Below are 20,084 nucleotides of genomic sequence, written 5' to 3' on the forward strand. Positions count from 1 at the left end.
TTAGAAACCATATTCACCAAATCTAATCCACAATGGCTCTCTTTGGGAAAGAATAAAATGCGAGGAAATCTCTGTACCACAGACATCAGTAGAGAGCGTTGTAGAACTATACATAGGGTACAGAGCAGTACAGGCCCCAGCTGCAAGGACACAAAGTAGGTGAGAGTTCACCAGAAAGCAGTACATAAGCTAAACAACTTTCAGTTAAACAAGCCTTGAAGAGTTTATGATCACATCTCACAAGAATGTAATTCATTCTCAATAGAGACATGACTTAGAAAATATTGGTCAAAGTTAAATTTAGTCAAGAGAATACAGAGTCAGATAAGAAGTCTTGGGAACAGAGTAATAGACACAAACTTGGGGAAGGAAGGTTACTGTTTTTTCAACTCTCTCATAGGATTATGATGAGGGGAACCTAGAGAAGAGGCCATAAATTGAAGGGCACACGTGAGGTGGTGTTTATTTGAAAGTATATTACTAACTTTTTATTATGTGACTTGTATTGGTTTTTAAGATGATATGTATGAAGTCAGTATTTTTGTGACTATATAAAGGGTTGCTTGCAAGCGCTTATTTGAAATCAACAAGCACCTCTACGGAGGTGACTGATCTTCAGGTAGTTATGTTTAAATGTATTTTTGCCTTGCCAGAGAAGTCTTGTCTCTCTTTATTCCAGTTTTCCCCTAACAGGTACAAGGAATTGTGGGATGGGATTCTCAGTCATATAGGAGTAACGTGAATCCCTAGAACAACCAGGTAATGCCTATCCTAGGTTAGAAAATTAGATCTGGGGCTTAAGAGAGACAGAATGTTTAAAGGAATATATCCTGTCCGTTCAAGGAGGATCCCATATCAATAATGAAAATGATTAAAACAATGTAAAAACAAAAATACGGATAGCTTAAAAGATGAAAACAAAACAATTAAGCTACCTTTAAGCTTCTCATACTCGAAAAAGGTCAACATCCATAGATAGGGGGACATAGCAAATTAAATATAGATTAACATCCTTGTCAATCAGATTACAATCAACACCTAATGCTAGATTTATTTTACATGTGCATTTCACTTGGGAAAAAGGCATACAATATGCCCCCCAGAGCACACCATACAAAATGCAAAATGGGTAGGCACATTTTTAAAGTTCCTCACCTTATTATCATCCATGACAGTATTAAGAGACTCAATCCACATGGGGTCTATATCTCCATCTAAAACAATCCACTTTGGACCATCATTTGAGATATTGGCTTGCTCCCGCAAAAGTGATGAGAAAAGACCTTGAAGAGAAAAGATTGCAGTATTAGATGTAAGTGTTTGATGGCTTAGATCATTATAAAGAAAACATACACGTAGATAAATGCTGTAACAAAACTAAAAATTAATTAATAGATAAATAGAAAACTACCCCCAAATTAAAAAATGCTGCTAACAAGAGTGCTGCTTACCTTTTCACCTATTTGGGGCAAAGGGCGTTACCTTTCTGCCCCCCAATACTACCTTCAAAGTGCTAGGGAAGTACAAGTCATGTTCTCACATGCAAAGCTGGAAATAATTCCTTTTTCAGGCCCCATTTTGTGCTACAGAAAAGAAGCTTCAACAGCAGCCTAAAGATTTGTCAATGATCATTAGCACTGATGTCATCACAACTGAAAGTGAAAGTATAAGGTGCTATCAGATTCCTTAAGGTTTTGCAGTGCTTGGTGCTCAGGGCACAGCTCAATACCAGAGCACCGATCACAATGGAAGAGGTACAGTTCGAAAGGACAGACTTAACCCATTCCAGTGGTACCTCTCGAGTGGATTCATACCCAAGGGTTACCATGAGAAGGTGATTACTGAGTAAGGATCCATCAGCTAAACATCAAGGTCATTTTTTATGGGTGATCCACCCCCATGGCACAAGGTATAGCTTCCCTAATGAACTAGAACCATAACAGTCGTTTTGCCTGTCTGTGCTGACCAGACACCAATGGCACACATAAAAAGTAGGAATAGGGTGGGTGGCAGGCCTGTTCAGGCATCCGGCAGACCCATAACCCTCTAGGCCAAGCCACTCATTAGCCCCCCTGGGGGGTGCTGATTAGGGTCTCACCTGAATTTTTCTAACCAAGTGAGCACAAAGCAGACTAGATCACCAGGTAAATAAAGGAGAAAATAATTATAGGATGGGCGACTGGCCCATCCTGGCATCAAGGATCCTGCCTCCAATTCCCCTGGCACTTCTGGTGGAGAAGAGTGGGTGTCAGACACCTAGACGTAGGGACTTCTGTTCGAGATGGGCAGGCGAAGATGTAGACTGAAGTTGTTTCAGGAATGGATTCAGAGCACCAGGGGCTCACCAGAAGGCAAACAACAACAAAATAGTAAGTCACTGTAGTGGTGTGGTGTTGATGCAAACTTTCAAGATGGGATGTTGGAGAGTAATGAAGTAGCAGAAAAGACTGGGAAAGACAGAAGGCACTACTTTTGTGGGTTCCTTTTAGTGCTTATATTGGGCTCCTCTATTTTACTTCAGGCCTGCGGCCTGTGCCTTTTTGCCTATATACACATTTTATTCACTTATTATATTTGAGCACAGCTTGCTTTTGAGCAGGGTTGTTTTTATATTATAATCAGCTGCCTTTCTGTGAAAGCATTGTTGTCAGTTCCTTTGCATGACATTTCGATCTGAGCCCTGCTCAGGGTCATCATTGAACACAATAATGTACTTGGTATTGATGATCCAAGAGCTGCGGAGTGAACCTTCTAACTATAGACATATCACATCAGTCCTGTTCTCAGAACACAACACATTTTATTATATAAACACCAAAGAAGGGTAGAGGGGACATTCCTACCAGCCATCTTAAACTGTGTGACTCTTAGTTGACAGCTTCACTGATCTTGACCTTGTCTTTCCAGCAAACCATGGAGACTGCCAGCAGAATAACAGGCAGATCCTTGCCTTTTTCTAGGTATGGGGTTAGAGCTCCTTCCCTAGACTAGTATGGGCAGGCGGGCTAACACTCCTATGCTCTCAGTTAGATGCTAGGAGTCTAGGTAGGAGTTCTTAGACTCATGATTTTGTCAGGATGTTGGGACTGTTTATATGTTTTACTCTAATGGTCACAGTCATCTTCCTAATAATTTCAAGCTCATGCCTTTTATCATAGAATGTGTTTCTTCAACAAATGTGTTGAAACTTATTCTGCATTTCTGTGTCTGCCCTCAAATGTGTGAGACTTTTTGCAAATGAGAGAAAGGGGGAAGATCTGTTCCACCACAACTTCCTTGAGGAGTCAGTGTCATGTTTTTAGGCTGCCACAAATCACTTTTACTTTCTAGGCTTGGGTGAGGTGCTGCTAGCTGGTTAAGAAGGTCAGCGCAACAGTTTCCAGTTAGTGTGGGACTGACTCAGTCACCTACACACTGTCGGCCAAAATCAAGCAGCCTTACCCCCATGGTAAGAGTACTACAACACGACATGTTGTGAAGAAATAGTGGGCCATTTCAAGGACGACTGCCAGGGATACACTGCCACAGGGTAGTGATTCACCTGAGAAATTTCCTTACTGCTTCTCTTTCTCAGTGCATTAGTGGTCATGCAACAGGGTCCTGCTTGCAGAGGACAATATTTGAAAGAAAAACTATTTTATTCATAATTTTAATTTTCTCAGGATGGCTGAACACTGATAGGGGCCTTCTGTTTCAGACAGGATCCCACTTTTCATGTAGGAAATCCTCAGCAGTTATCACATCTTCTTCCATTTTCAAACTGAAGCAGTTGGTGCCAAGTAACCAGACTGTCAGAACTTGAGCAGTACTTTTAACTTTGAAGGTAATCAATCATGTCCACCTTCATCTTCCTTATGTCAAATCCCAGCTTCATGGTAATTAATATCCTGAATGCTCAAAGTGTCTTAACTCCATGGTGGTGATAGCTAGCAGATACCTTATAATGGTATTGGGGAAAGTGGACCTCTTCCAAACAGTTCTTCAACTAATTGCCATGTGTTGCTAGGTATAGCTTTTTTTGCTAGATTTAACCACACGATTCAGGATATGGGCAAACAGCACATTACTTTTGTTCCATGGATGACAACACAATTTTCATGGCCGCAGTTTTTATCAAGGCATTGCTTCTCTCAAAACACTAGCTAACCTGCATGACTGGCGTAATCCAGGGACATGAAAAGAAAGATCCCTTCCTGCCCCATTGAAGGTTTTGTTGATTGGAACCAGCAGGCACAACGGCGTAGCTATGTCTGAATTTTGTGAGAAGAGAAGTAGTGAGGGTACGTTCAAGGAAACAACCTAACATCTTGAGTTGTTTAATTTGATACTCCACAAAGCTGGATCCACCACGCATAATCAGTTTGGTCCAGCCATTACTTCATGCTCACAAGCACTGCAGGGTTATACAGGTCACTCAAGATAAATGAGAGATTTTGGTTTGTAGTAAATTTAGCACCCATAAAACTGAACATTTTTATCATCCTTTTTAGCACAGCCTTGGTAATTGGCAGGCGTCATCAGAGAGGAGCCATAGTAGGTTTGGGGTGTCTGAAATGCAGCCTATAGTTTCTTAGGTAAAGTAACACTCCAAGCATGATGGTGCATTCCATGACTCATCAGTCATACTGCTCTTAGAGGAGCCTAACGATTACAAAGGAAAGGGAGTACAGTGCAGCCATATCAGCACTTCAATGTGCATTCTACTAGTTGCAGTTCCTAGTAATTCAGGTACTCACAAAATAGAAAGTAGAAAGTGTTTAATATCCATCTTCGTGTAATCAGTGCTTATAACTCCAGACTTATGTCTTTCGTGGTGATTGCAAATCATTGATAGAGAATATTGATGCTAGGCTTGTAGGTGCAGCAACTGAGATTATAGTTTCTCAGGTAAAGTACCACTTTAAGCATACAGGTGCAACCTATGACTCTTCAGCCAAAGAGTTGCCAGAGGAGCTCCTCACTCACAGGGGGAAGGGAACACATTGCTGCACATCAGCACCAATTCTCCACAAGCACTCTGGTGATTGTAAAAAGTCATGTATGTATATGCTGTTTTTATAGTGTGTACCCATCCAAAAAGCAGTCTAGCGCTATGCATGGTCAAAGACAAGCATAAAGTAAATGAGTGATAGGAGGAGTAGGTAGATTGGGGACTGTTAATGTACTGCTGTTAGAATCCCACAGAGCATGCAGGGGTAATTGGGCCCAAAAGTGGGGATTTAGATGTTTTTCACCTGATGTCTTGGGGCCCTTCTGCAATTAAGTCTCAGGGTATGCGTGATCTGAGCAGTCCAAGGCTCCCTCAGGGAGGGAGGTGTGGATACAAGAGAGTGAACTCAGGCTCACAACTCAAAATGTGTGCAGCAGCAACAATAAATCATTGTCCACCCAAATGTTCACTTTTATGAAAACAGAAGTATTTTAATTTCTACTGCAACCCACAAAAACCTGCGGAATCCCTAATGATATTGAAGCTCTAGTGTTTTTTTGGGAATCCCTGTCCCACAGCTTTATCGAGTTAGCGATAATGTTTATTCCTCATTCACTATTAATAAAATTGAGGGTGTACCCTAGTGGCAGTCCTAGTCTCAAGTGTCCACATTGATTCTCAGTTAAAGTCAACAGTGTTCTAGCACTGCAATACTACTAGCAGCAAGTGCTCTGGGGGCTGACAGGTCAGAGATCAGTCTTGCTAGCACCGGCAGGTGTGAAGCATTCAGAGTTTGAGGGTACCCCATCTGTGGGAACTCACAGTGACCCAGGTGGGTGCACTCAGAGGGTGGGGAGTCTCTCCCTCAAGGCTGTACTCCTGAAGTGACCTAAGGCTTTCTGCGGGTAGAGTAAGTGTTTGTTCAGCTCCCAGTGGGAGCTGGCGACTCTGTCTTGGGTCCCTTGCCTGATGGTGCACCGGTGTTTCCACAGAATCCTTTCTTCTCCAGCAGTGCAGAACAAGTTGCAGTCCTTCATGCTCTGGCATGTAGGGTCCCCGCAACTGACATTCCATAGGCTCTGGCCCGATCAGCACAGTGATGCTCTCCACTGTGGCCCCTCCTGGTATATAGTGTCACCGCTTCTCTAATGCACAGAGTTATGGCTCCTTTCAGCAAGTCTTTCTTTGATGGCCCCTCCTGGCATACAAGGGTTGTCCCCTCGCTACCACGCAGGGCTCTGGCCCAAACAGCATAGCATGACACATGGCTATTTTTATGATGAACCTCTCCGAGCATACAGGGGTCACCGACTTTGTCCTGCAAATGGGCCACCACCCAATAGGTGCAACAGTCATTTCCTCCCACCTTCCACTCAACAGGGCTCTCCACTGGAGTTAGCTCCCGTCAACACTATCCTCTTCCTCATAGAGCACACTGGTCTTGGCAAGGAGGCAAGCATGGGTGCTCCAGGCTAGGTGGTTTTGTTTTCCCTAGGTGATGTCCCCTCACCCAGCAGGGTGACTAGCTGGCTTTGCGCCCGGTCAGAAGTCAAATGGGGCCTCTCCCCGTCACACAGCCTTTCTGGCTGCTTGGCAGTTGACAATTTTGTGGGGTCTCAACCTCTCCTTCTTATAGTCCATTTCCAGACATTAAAGTGATTAAGAGTCTGATTCTTTGACATTTTATGTTGGGGTTCTTCTTTGGAAGTGTCCACTCCTCTTCTTCCTCTTCTTCTTGAAAAGCAGTCTGTCACAGCAGGAGTGTTTGCGAAGCTGATAATCACACAACACAGGGCATGCAAGTTCACACCAAGATGTCAGTCATGGTAATATGTGCATCAAAACGTGGTCTTAGAGTCCCCAGTCCTAATCTTTATGATTCACTTATCAGCCCATTCTCAGCACTTAGATGTGCCCAGGCCCGTTCATTGTGACCTCTCACTGAATCAAAGAATACAATTTGAAGTGTACAAGGGAAGCCTGGTTCTCCACTCCCCATTGTGTCTTCCACCCAACTTACAGGAATGGAGCAATACACAAACCAGTCGGGGGGGAGCTCTCTACCTCCTCCATGTTTCACCATGCAGGACTGGGTATCCCAAAATGGAACATAGAGCCTTCTATGTATTGTACCAGCCACAGGCACACATACATCCAGTGCAGATATACAACATACAAGCACTACAAAGTACTGTATCCCCCATACACTGTACCACTAACAGGCATACATGCATGACCTGCACTCTTCATGTACTGTAAAACTCACAGGCACACATAAATCTACTACATGCATTTATATTGCATGCACTGCACAGCACTACATTCTTCAGGTACTGTACCACTCATAGGCACATGTACATCAAGCGTATGCAAACACCATGCATACACTATCCTTGTGCCGCACCCTTCCCAGGCACACACACCCAGCACAAATACACCAGCTCTGCACTACGCTACTCTTCACACCAGTCTGATGTAGGCTAAGGGTGAGTTAAGCACCCAGCATTTGAACTTTTAAAGCAAGTTAGCCTGTATGACTCACTCTAGTGAGACAGATTAAAAAGGATCTGTTCACTCCTACTGACCACTACAAACTCAGGGCAAAATTGCCCATCCATTACCATGCAGAGGACTTGTTTGACCCAAAAATTGTGGTGTAGTGTTCTTTAATTGTTTAAATAGGTGATGCTTGTACTCTTTCCTAAACTGGAAAAGAGTTGGTGTGGTCCTGCTGGACATAGGGATTCCAGGTCTTGGGTGCATAGATGAAAAAGGCCTGCTGCTTTCTTTTTTTTTTTTTTTTTTAAACTTTTTTACACTTCTTAGTCCACAGTCTGATGGTGCCCTGGATGGGGGTGTGCCAAGAACCCCCAGAGATGGTGAAGCTGTGACAACTTTGCAAATGAGGCAGCTGGTTTTAGTGTGAGCGGGCAAGGATATTGTATTGAGTTCCACTGTGATAGCAGTGATGTGATATATTTCTTCAAACCGTGGATGAGATGTGTCCCAGTGTGTAGGATGCCCTTAAGTGAAGAGGTCAGCCAGTGTGGAATCTTGAAGGCCATGAAGCATGGCATTACTACAGTGCAGATGCAAGATTGAGGGACTGAATAGCAGTTCTGAAGTCACTTCCTGAAAGAAACAGTTTCATGTTCTTTAGAAGAACACTGGTACCAGGCAATCTTTGCTTTTTGGCAATGTATGGATAGAGGGCAAGGTTGTTGTCCAGCATAAAACCCAGTGGCCTGGCCTTTGTGAAAGTGGTGGTTCGAAGCATTTAAGGTTCATGTCACTGAGACAGGTTTGAGCCATTTCTGTTTTTTTGTTCTTGGCTTGTTCTTTTAAGTAGTTGTATAGTAAAAAGTGTTCAGTCAGTGCTGACAAAGCATGTCCTTGCATACTTACTTGTCTGAACATGTGTTTTCTCACCCCCTCAGTCTACAAGAGGTTTAGGTAAAACTGCCTGGGGTGAACTACTACCCTAAGTGTGAAGTAACTTCAGAGATGTGTTGCTTTCAGCTACTCATGTTCTCCTGTTAATTTAGATTATTGTAGCTCTAAAAGGATGGAGGCAAATGTCTTCTTGCAAATTTCAGTTGATATCTGTTAGAAATGGGGTTTCTGGTTGGCTAGGGTAGGGACCTAAGCCAAGGCGAACCCACCCCTCTAGTCAGAGCAAGTATGTTACACACCAAAGATAACCTGTGCTCAACTCCGGATAGCTTGGCATAGAGCAGTCAGGCTTATCCCCAGAGACAACGTGTAAAGCATTTGTGCAACACACTCACACAAGTGACACAGTAACTACACCGCAAAAGAGATTCCACACAGAATTATATGAAAAATAGGTTTCTCTAGTGTGTACATATCATAACACCAGAAATTACACAGATCATAAGTACTATGCATATTGTGCCAGTCCTGAGTTAAAATGTGACACTCTGACATTACAGGACAAACACTGCATATCTTATAATATCCGGAGTTCTTTTAGCAGTAAACCATATGAGCTACAATCATTGTGCATCACATGCCATCATTGTAATGTTACTCGTCATCCTGCAGGTATCCAAAACAAAGTGTATGGCTACATAAACCCATGAGATGCCTTATTTGGGTTATGGGACCACCTGGATCCCCTGATATCGCTCGGTACATATCAATTCCCTCACAAACGCAGTGACGGCAAGCCTACAGGGGCCCAGGCAGGCCTGCACTCCACTTTGGCTAAATGTGGTAACTCCTCAGGACTGGATTCTTGCATCTGCAAGGCTTTATTTCAAGGGGGCTCTGAAGAGAATTCACCCTAAGGAATGCCTTGTTAATTGTATATATTAGTACCACAGCACAATTATCCTAATTTCTCATCTTTTTGCTCAAGATAGACGATGTAAACCACTTAGCCTTGGAAAAAGTCACTTGAGGTGATGAAACACATGTTGGCTGCCTGTTTTAACATTATATAGTATTCTGGTGCACATTAAGGACTGAACCACTATTCAGTAAACTTTGCATCTTGAACTTGAACAATACTGACTATGGTTTACTTATCCTGAGTTTGACATTATTAAATGGACTGACGTGTGCTGTGGCACTAATATTTACAATTAGTTCTAGTGGGCCTAAACTCAGGGCTGATGGTTTCCAGAGTAGTACGAGACTTGTTACCTCATCAGCACCAACCCTTGGACTAAATGTGTTTTGTACTTTGCCCTTCATTAAATCCTATTTAGGAGGTGTGTTTGTATACTGCTACCCCCTCAATTTGGCCTAATGAATGCCCTGTGGGGGGCTAACATGCTGCAAGTGGTCGCAGGAAGACCTCCCCTGGTCCCTCATGTTGCAGGGTTAATGCCACTGCCCCTGGGCACAGGGGGCAGAGGCTGGAGATTACACACATTTTTCCCCCTGGGCAATGGTCTGGGTAAGTGTGAGGGAAATGCGGGCCCATACAGTACCTGTAGGATGGAGGTATCTCCGTGACCACTCTGGATCTCTTCCTCTGTATGTCCCCATCTCCTTCTCCCTTGGGCACTCATCTTCTCGGAGCATCACGGGGAGAAGGCTCCAGCAAAGGTAAGGTGGGCCACTAGGATGGGTTCTGCCTCCACAGCATCAAGCAGGCTTGGTAGCACCAAAGCAGTTACTGAGAGGCTTAGCGCATGGGGAGAGTCGCCGTTGCATCACCCTGGAGCAGCACCTGCTTCCCGGTACTGTGACGGGCAGGCCCTGCTCTCCAAATCTCCTGCAGCAGATGGGGTCCCGCTAGGGTGGTCCTCGATGGGCAATGATCGCTGCAATCAAAAGTGGGGTGGCGCTGCACCAATTGCAATGGTTTCTGCGGTAGTTTCTTCAGGCTCTTCCAGGCAGAGAGCAGGCAAATTGTCAGAACAAGGCTCAGGGACTGGGCATACACCTCGGGCTCAACTCGCGGTTACACCGGTTGGCAGGTGCATATGCTCCTGGGAAGCAGAACTCTTACACCTACAGGACTGCACCCTTTTAGACCCAAATAAGTCCCTGGAGAACAATTGTGGGTGCGCACAAAGCAGGAAGGTCAGCTCATCAACATCAGTGCAAGGAGCGGTAGTCCCTCCTGCAGCCCGGCAATCAGCAGGTGGCAGGCCCACAAAGCTCAGCAGAAGGCAATAATGGCAGTTCCTCCTGGCAACGTTTATGGGTCTAATACAAGCAGAGTCAGGGAGCAGCTGGCAGTAGGGCAACACACAGAAAAGCAATACAGTGAGTCCTGTTTGCCACCAAACAAGTAATAGGTAGCAGGGCAACAGTAGAAGAGGAGTCCAGATGAGTCCTTTGTGCAGTGCAACAGTCCTTCTGACAGAGGTTCAGGCACAGTTCCAAAAGTGCTAAAAAATCATGGGGTCAGGGTCCCTGTACTTATACTCCAAAATGTCTTTGGTTATGGGGTGACTTCAAAGGGATCTTTTCAAGCGTAACACAACCTTTTTCAACCCAGCGCTGACTCCAGACATCAGTAGAGGGTAAATCAGCCCATTGAGTGAGACAGGGACACAGACTAAACAAATGTGTGTCCTGCCTCCCTCTCTCCCAGCCCAGGAAGACTATCATTATGCACCCCTTCCTGTGTGATGGCTGTCTGGAAAGTATGCACAAAGCTTAATTCAGAATGGTTTCTGCAAAGAGGGGCTGTTTAGATGGAACCTAGCTGAGTCCAACCAGATTGCCTTTGAAAAATGTGCAATAAGTAGAATATCTGGGATAACAAGAAACCTGCTTACAGAAATAAACATGTAGATTGTATTCACAAAAAAGTGAAAGTATGGACAGAGATTTGCATCTGCATCTGAGCGCTTACTTTTTTTTCCACAACTATTCCTAGAAGCACACCTGGAAAGCTGAACTAGACACAGCTTTCCAGGTGTACTTCTGGGAATCTCAAATGACATCTCCCAAGGGGTCCTATTTCCTTTATCCAGGTTTCTAAAGAGCTTACAATTCCACAGAGAGATATGGATCCCTTCTGCAAATACACTTTAATTTAATGGCCACCTTGTTGCACTTAAAAAGTTCAGAGCATAGAGATTTGGGAAATATTTCTCTAGATCTATAAATCTTACATTGCAAGAGAAAAATGTATTACCACAGGAAATGTGCGGCTTCATAGCAGGGCCTTTTAAGGATTTAAAAGTGTGTAATTTCTTTTGAGGTCAATTAACACATACAAATCTTATTTAAACCAAAACAATTGTGTGTTTTTAACAATTTACAGTGTCTAATTTTAGGAGAAAACACATGCAATATATGTTCAATAGGACAAATATATACTTGCCATCTTTCCACTCTCTGCTAGCATGATGTATGAAGCCAAAAAGTTCATTGGTAGATACTGCTTTTGGGTTCAGGTCATTCCACACTGGCTTTCGTTTCATGTTTAAGTAAGTTTTGTTCAGGGCCTTCAGAACCTAAAAAGGAGACACAAATCAGATGTTAAGAGAGCATGAACAGGTATTCCTATGAAAATTATGTTGAAAAAGGTACTGCTCCTAGGGCTGTGTGAAATTTAAATCATGCAGGCATGTGTTGCATAATTTCAGGAATTGTATACGATGTTTGTTAAGCAAATTTCCCAAAATGATGTCATTCCACTTAATTACACGCCACTCGTGGTAAAAATGTACTGCAAGCACGCCATTTGTAATAAAAAAAAATATTACTTCAAATGCACAGGAACAATAAAACACCATTGGCTGCTGTTCTCTGAGCTTTTGTTTCCTCATGCAAAAAGTGATGCAAGGATACATTTCATGGTAAAACAAAGCGAAATGACAGATTTGTGTTTTGCATAGTTTAGCTTAATTTTGCTGAAATTTCACGTAATAATGAGAAAAATTAAGAAAATTCCAAACATCTGTCACTAAAAACATGGATGCCAAATAGTGAAATTAAATTGGCAATGGCTTATGTTATGGGGACATTTCCAAAGGTATACTGATCAGTGAAGATGTGGGTCAATTTACACACACTGACAAAGTCCCTAATCAAGAATATTTTCTAATCGCCCTTACGTTGATACCACTCCACTAAACTATAAATGACCCTCAAAGTACCCTGGAATTCAAAGATAATGGACTTAAACATATTGCCTTACATCTTTATCGAATATTTTGTGGATAGTAACTTCAAGTCATACATTTTTCTTAGCTCCAAAACTGTAATCCAGCACTTGCAAATTTCTATAACTTTAACACTCCCATAAAAAGTGAAGAATGAGAAACAAATGACAGCTGATGTTTGGTTTCTAGAACTATGAACAACTCTGTAATAGCTCTGTGTGGTTCAGATGAAAAACAGGCTGGTAAACTCCTCTTCAAGAGAAACCCCCAAAGTTCTTGTGTGGAACCACTTCCTCAGATTTTTCAAGATTGATGACATAGACAATTTATTGAAATAAACTAATGTCTTTTGTTTTGGGAAAAAAAGTATCTCCCACCCCAACCTTTTTTTTTAGCATCACAGAAATCTTGCTGTTGCCTTTTATAGGAAAAATCCATATCCCCTGCCATTTTTAGATGTGGAAGTTAAGTGATCAACTGAAAAAGAGCTCTGAGATGGAATACTGAAAGATAGGACTTGGGCCTGCCCATTTAATGATCTTTCTCTCTACTGCGTTTGATTGGGCAGACGTTGTATGCTACTACTGAGAGTGTATTGCACAGATTATCCTGACTTCAGAAGGCCTTGGCATGATTACGGTGATAAGCAAATGATCAAGGCAGTAGACCTTATGGATTCATAAGTCTGATCTGTTGAAAATATGACAAAGGAGGCAGAACTAAAATATGTATTTGAAAAGCATGTATTAAAGCCAATAGGCTTTCATCTCTGTATTGGTATTAAGTGTTAAAGCCTGTAGACACATATTAACTAATATAGATTCTAAAACATTACTATACTATGAAAAGTGTTGGTGAACCCTTCTGACAAGCCTGATTTCATTTGGAATTTCATTGGTTTTTATGCCTGGATTGATATCTAGCTGTCTGCAACAGCTTATACATCACTGGAAAGTAGGAGGTGGTATCAAGAGATAAGCAGTGGCTCCACTCACATGTTGGTCCTCTTCTCCACAAACATTAGATTGAAAAATAATTGTTAGCTCGGCTAAGTAGTTACATTGCTTGTAACTGATATGAACACTGTTAAGGCAGAATCCTGGATAAATTACAGTAGGAAGGGACCTTGCATGATGTAACCCCCTGAGAAATGCGTAAAAACAAGTTTCACAATGTGAACTCTCTGAGAAGCATGGTCGATAATGAACTGATTGCCACGATCCACACAACATGGCTTTACATTGTGAACAAACCAAGAAACACAACATGGAGGATATTTTTGCTGAGAACTATTTGTTAACAACAGAATCATGGATCTTACATTGTCAATGTTCTAATAAAAGCAATAGGAAGAAGAGTTAAAGGGTGAATACTGACAAATGCAATAGGATAGTGTTTTTCATTGGGGTTCCTAACAAAAGTAATAGGATAGTTTTACAATGTTAACCCCTGTCAAACACAATAGGAAGGTGTTTTACATTGTGAACCCTCCAATAACTGCAAAATGACAATGACTTACATTGGGAACTCGCTAGCCAAAGCAATAATTAGGAGTTTTACATTGTAAACCCTTTGTCAAAAATATTCAGAAGGAAAGTTATACTGTGAATGCCATGGCAAATACCATAGGAAGGGACTTTAATTTTGAATTATGTGAAAATTACAAAGGGAAGGAGGTTTACATTGTGAATTCTGACAAATGCAGTAGAAATTAATTTAGTACGTAGGTCTGTTTTTAGGTCGAACCACAGTAAATGGGTGGTCTCTACTATACGAATTTATGTTCACATGTGTGTGTTCTTTTTGTCTGACTCAAAGGTTTGATGGGTGTCTTTAGGCAAGAAACACATGGGCATGCCTATGTACATGTTAAAGACAATTTACAATGTTATTGATTTTTTAAAGTGATGACAGAGGGAGTCAACCTCATTTTACATTGTGAATAACTCAATAAATCCTAGTTGCTTGACCTCACGGATCATGAAAAGCTTTGTGTGTTGAAACAGGTCACTGACAGTTTTTAGGAATAGAGCCTGTTGGTGCATAAATCATCACCAGGCACCACACATATACCTGAAACAGACTAGAAGAACCAGGTTAATTGTCCCTGTAATATTTCTTTGGGTAAGTGGTTTGCACTCTGCGTTTCTGCAAGGCCTCTGTAGGATGGGGTTTCAATTTGGAATTCTACTTGAAATATTGTAAATATTCACACTTTTGAGCACATATTTAGTAGTGTGTGCATTATGGCATGCTCCACTTTTTAAGAAGCATTCCCTGGACATTAATCTATTGGTATTTTTTATGTGTTTGTTGAGTTTTAATTTGAAGGCCCCCATCAACTACCTGAGCCTCCTTTGGTTCATTAACTTGAGATTCAAGAGCTAAAAAGGTTACTTGACCCTCAGGTTGAGGGACCTAGGGCCTGAGGCTCGAGGACTACAAAAGAAAACCCCCCATTGACACCAACTGCTTTGGGGCTTGAAAAACCCAATTTCTCAAATCAATTAGAAGGGGCGTGTCATTGTAAACTCTCTGATAAATACAATAGGAAAGAATTTTACTCTGTGAACTTCTTGCCAACCACCATAGAAAGGAGTTGCATATTGTGACTCTGTGACAAATAGAGTAGGGAGGGGGTTTTACATTATGAACTCTTTGACCAATACAGTTGGAAAGGGCTTTACAATGTGAACTATCTGACAGTTTCAACAGGCAGGGATTTTACATAGTGACCTTTCTTATTATTTCAACTGTAAGGGCTTCTACATTGTGAACTCTAGGACAGACATCTATTTTTTTATATTTTATTTGGCATTTCCAAGAATACAAAAACAAGCAATCCATGAATATTGTTACAATTGGAACTGTAATCATGTGAATACAGATACAATATCAAATAATTCATTGCAATGCATCATGCCAAGTCTATATATACGAGTAGAGGCTCAACTTATCAGAATTTGTTTCAAATGTAAAACGGTAAAACAAAAGAAACCAAAAACACCCTGTCCCCATTTCCCATACTACATCCACCAGTCCATCCAATATGAACCAGAGGCTCATCTCTTTGTCCAGTTGTATCATCTGAGGGCAGGTATGAGAGGTCAATACCCCCGCAGATTCGGCTTCAGTACAGATACCATTTGCACATGCTATAGCACTTGTGCCAGGACCCTCCCAGTGATCTGCTCCATACCCCTCAGTCAAGGCATGTGACATGGCTTCCCATGCAAGCAGATGATCAGCTATTTTCTCATCACATCTCACCTTCCTCATATGTACCTCATCTGCTGACTCCCATTCCAATAACTCTTATTGCCATTCCGATTGCAGGGGGGGCACTGGACTCAGCGATCTGATGGCAGTAGGTCTCTGCTAGAGCCAGTCAAAGCATCATGAATTTTCTACTAACCATTAATTTTCTAGGCACTGTTTAATCATGAGGGAGACCATCCAGCCCATACCACTCTACCGAGAATTTTGCAATAGTAGGGCGTCACCACATCTTATATTACACACACCCCACATCTTTTGCCTGATATATCTTATGCAGCTATTTGAGGGAAAGGTAATCAATATGTCTGATATTGTACTGTATAAGGTTGAAGTGAGCATTGGTTGATACCTTCTGCACGTCATGTAATCTGGCCAATTCCTTAGTTGTAATAGGGTCATCACCATACTCATGCCGAACACCCTCGTCCTTCAGGGGCGTTAATGGCTTGTCAGCCCACAGAGCTCAATACGAATGTGTGATTAGTTTCCATCCCCTGCCACAGGATAGCACCGTGACCAGTTTTTGCGTGGGTTCAGGGCCTCGGAATGAGGGCCAGATTTGTCTGCCCGTGGCTGCTATTTTTGTGTATTGAAAAACTTGTCCGGGTCCCAGCCCAAAAGCCTCAAACACCTCATGCATCATGATAAACCGGTCTGCAGGACAGATATCAGACATCATAGTACATCTCCCATCCTGTCAGCGGTAAACAGCCATATTGTGAGCCATTTGCTCGAATCGTCTCATTAGCCAGACATCCAGGTCAGGGGCATATAGCGCCCTAGATATTACCCCCTGAACCTCACTCCTAGAGTCGGCAGTCTAATCACATGTGGCAGGGTCACAGACACTCTCTTCCCTCTCATCAGAAGAGCACCCAGACGATCATCACCATATGTACCAGCAACTAGTGTATTTTCCCAGTTGCCCCCCTCACACAGCCAGTGCACCTGATGCTGTACCTGAGCTGCTAAATAGTACAACTCGAGCCTTGGTACCTCCACCCCCCCCACCTCTTTGTCCCATTCAAGTTTAGGTGTGGACATTCCCGCTCCGCATCTCTTGGCCACCAAGAGAAGCTCCACTGAAGCTGAAGAAGTTCATGGAACACCTTTCATAGAATCTCGTACATGGTGTCTTGGAATACATACAGATATCGGAGTAACACTATCATTTTGATTAGCGCCATTTTCCCCAAACATGGAGAACTTTCAGGTATTCCAGAACTTAATGGAAGGATGGTGATTATTGATAACCATCCTCAAGCCCATACATCTTCCCCCCTGATCCTTAAAAGTCTCAAGGGAGTCTATTGCTTGTAAAATCTCCTCTTTTGTTCGCAGTACCTCAAGCTCCACAAGCTCCACCTCACTAAGCTGTGTCAGCGGCAGGGCAGCTATGTAGTCCCTGACTGAGAGCCCGGTGGTCAACCAGGAGGGAATGCAGACCCCTCTGAGGTGCTTCACAAACACACCATTTGTGGACTACTGTGTATAGACTTCACATCCCATCTTATCCCTAAAAGACAGAATGGGCTGCATTGAGTTCTTATTTTTGATCATCCTGGCTAAGCTGCCCTGCCTCCCTCTTTGTGCAATCTCTACCTGTAGGAGAGGTGCACGTTTCTCTTACCTGTCCCAAAGGGCATAGATATTACTTAGCTCTACCCCACTCCTGCTAGGCCCCCTTAGTAGTGTGAAACTTCACCTCCAGTGCAGTTTTTCTTCCTGAAATGATAAGTTTCTTTCTAAAATCTGATATACAACTGTAGACGTAGCAATAAACACTCCTCTCAGCACCACTTTACTTGCAGTCCACTCTTCCGCTCTAAGCAACGTAATGCCCCAGTTCAGTGCAAAGTAGTCCATTAAGGATTCTGCTAGCACCCCCTCAAAACTAGGTCGATAGGGTCTCTAGTCTAATGTGCTGTTGCGGCCCTGGGGGCATTGTTCTAGCTAGAGAGTATGTGATCATAAGAGGCAAGTGATCTGACAAGTATCTTTGCCAAATAAACCATGTCAGTCACTCTCTGTACAGCATCTGCTAGTATGAGAAAATAGTCCAGTCTACTATAGGTGTCGGTCACCGGAGTATAACAGGAGTATGTGAGTGTCTGTGGGTGCTAGACCTGCCAAATATCCACCAGCCCTATGCTTGTCACCGCCTGTTTAAGGGGTTCCCACATATTCTGCTTAGTTCCTTACCTAGGGAGGACCTACCTACACCTATGTTCATGACACAATTAAGGTCTTCAGCCAGTGTAAGCTCTGTCATCATGTGGACCTGCGCCGCCAACAGACCCCATCCCCAAGTAATCAGCACTGTCCACATTAGGTATATAATAATTGATAAGGCATATTTTGTGGGTGTCCAGGTTACCCATCAGAACATCATACCTCCCCTCTGGATCTACATGAACATGTGTCTTTTGAAAAGGGTTCTCGGGGGCTATTCATATAAGGGCCCCTTGTGCGAATCCCAAATCGGAAGTGGTGTACATTTGACCTACATTTTTTTCTTAGGTAACCAATGCAATCGCCCCGTACATGCGTTTCCTGAAGTAATGGTATTGAGACGTCATATATTTTTAAACAAATATGCACTCTATAGAGCTTTTCAGGTTGGCTGAGCCCCCACACATTCCAGGTAAAAAACTTGTACTTAGTTTCTATGTCCAGCATCTCTATAGTCGTCAAATAGCAGGACCCGGTCAAAGTTCCATGGCTTCCGCTGTGGAACATCATATTGCCATCATGTGAATCTGGCATCCCAGCATAACCCAAATGTATGCCACTTCCCAAATAGGAAGGTGCGTACATTTTCTCCTTATGCAAACAATGCAATCACCCAATACATGCATTTCCTGCTGTAAGGGAAGTCGAACGTTGTATATTTTTAAATAGGTATGCACTCTATAGTGCTTTTCAGGTCAGGTGAGTCCCCTACTTGTATTTATTTTCTATGCCCGGCATATCTATAGTCATCAAATAGCAGGGCCCAGTCAATGTACCATGGCTTCCGCTGTGGAACATCATATTGCCATTTTGTGAATGGGGCAGCATAGGTATAACACAATATAACTATCCCTCAAACTTCTTACTCATCCTCCCACCCATAGGTAGAATATATAGGACTCCTTCTGGCACAACCAACAGCCAAAAGGGCACCGATCACCACCCCACTAGGCTCCCTCCTGCAACTAGTGTAACCTCAAAGAACTCTAGGTGTAATCACAGCCTAAGAAGCCTTAATCTCCAGACCATGTCTGACACTCAGTGAACCACAGGAGGGTGGTTTGTCAGCCACACCCAGCTGCTGAGCAAAATAAACATTTAATATAAGGACAGATTAAGAGGTCCTTGTGTACTCAGCAAAAGCATCCTCCATGTCGGAGGTTAGTCCACCTGTAAAGGAAAGCCATAAGGTAGTGTAGGTCAACAGTGATATTGGTCCTCTTTAGGCCCATACCCCATTTTGCAGGCACCAGGGCAATCTGGCAGAAATTTCCTTATGCCCAGTGCTCGAGGGCAACCTGAACCAACTCTCCAGGCTCCCCCGTCTCCATCAATCAATACAAATTAAGCCCAAAACATACTCAAGGGTCTCACGGAGGGCCTGGGCCTGCCTAACCAAGATCCGTGTTGTCACTCAGGGTATCGGGGACCACTTGGCTTTGCAAATAGGAGTTTGGCTGCTGGTATCTAATGTGGCTGATGTCGGAGTTTCACCATGGAAAACAAGTATCCAGCCCTCTGCTGCAGTTTCTGGGCCACTCTTCCATGAAGCCAGAGTCCTCTTGGTCCTGCCAGAGTGGTGCACTGGTGGTTCAGGGTCTCCCTCCATGTGGTGGAACCAGTGGTGCTGTCATGTCCAAGGGAGTCGAGCCATTCCATGGCCTACTGAAGCGATTCATAAAAATGGGTTTAAACATTGTACTGGATTCAGAGCCTGGCAGGAAAGATCAGACTGTGTGTAATGTTGCACTCCCTCATAACGTTCTTGCGGGTCTTGCACTCAACAGGTATAGTCTGGAAATATGAGTATTTGTCCTTGTATCGAGGGGGGCTCTTCATGCTCACATGTTGCAGGATGACAGCTGGGTCACAGTAGTTGAAAAAGTGAGCTATTAGTGACATAGGAAGCGCCCAGGTCGACTGCCTTTTCAATTGTGAAAAACGTAGAGAGCCTCTTGGGCTCGAGTGTGTTCATAATCGAATCCTCCAGGAATATTTCCACCAAGGGGCCCTCCCCATGTTCCAGGAAACCCACAAGGCATATATTG

At 43.1% G+C, this 20,084-nt stretch overlaps 1 protein-coding gene across 1 annotated transcript in view; it reads right to left on the reverse strand.

The window, feature by feature from the left end:
- The window catches only part of DNAH11 (dynein axonemal heavy chain 11), a 2,866,633-nt gene that overhangs the window by 1,551,029 nt on the left and 1,295,520 nt on the right, over positions 1–20,084 (reverse strand). Inside the window, exons 40-41 of the mRNA XM_069211469.1 lie at positions 11,742–11,874; positions 1,156–1,283 (exon numbers count right to left, since the gene is read on the reverse strand). Of these exons, the coding sequence (XP_069067570.1) occupies positions 1,156–1,283; positions 11,742–11,874 (261 nt within the window). The remainder of the gene's footprint in view (positions 1–1,155; positions 1,284–11,741; positions 11,875–20,084) is intronic.

This window comes from Pleurodeles waltl, chromosome 10 (genome assembly GCF_031143425.1).
Source record: "Pleurodeles waltl isolate 20211129_DDA chromosome 10, aPleWal1.hap1.20221129, whole genome shotgun sequence".
Classification (NCBI taxonomy): Eukaryota; Metazoa; Chordata; class Amphibia; order Caudata; family Salamandridae; genus Pleurodeles; species Pleurodeles waltl.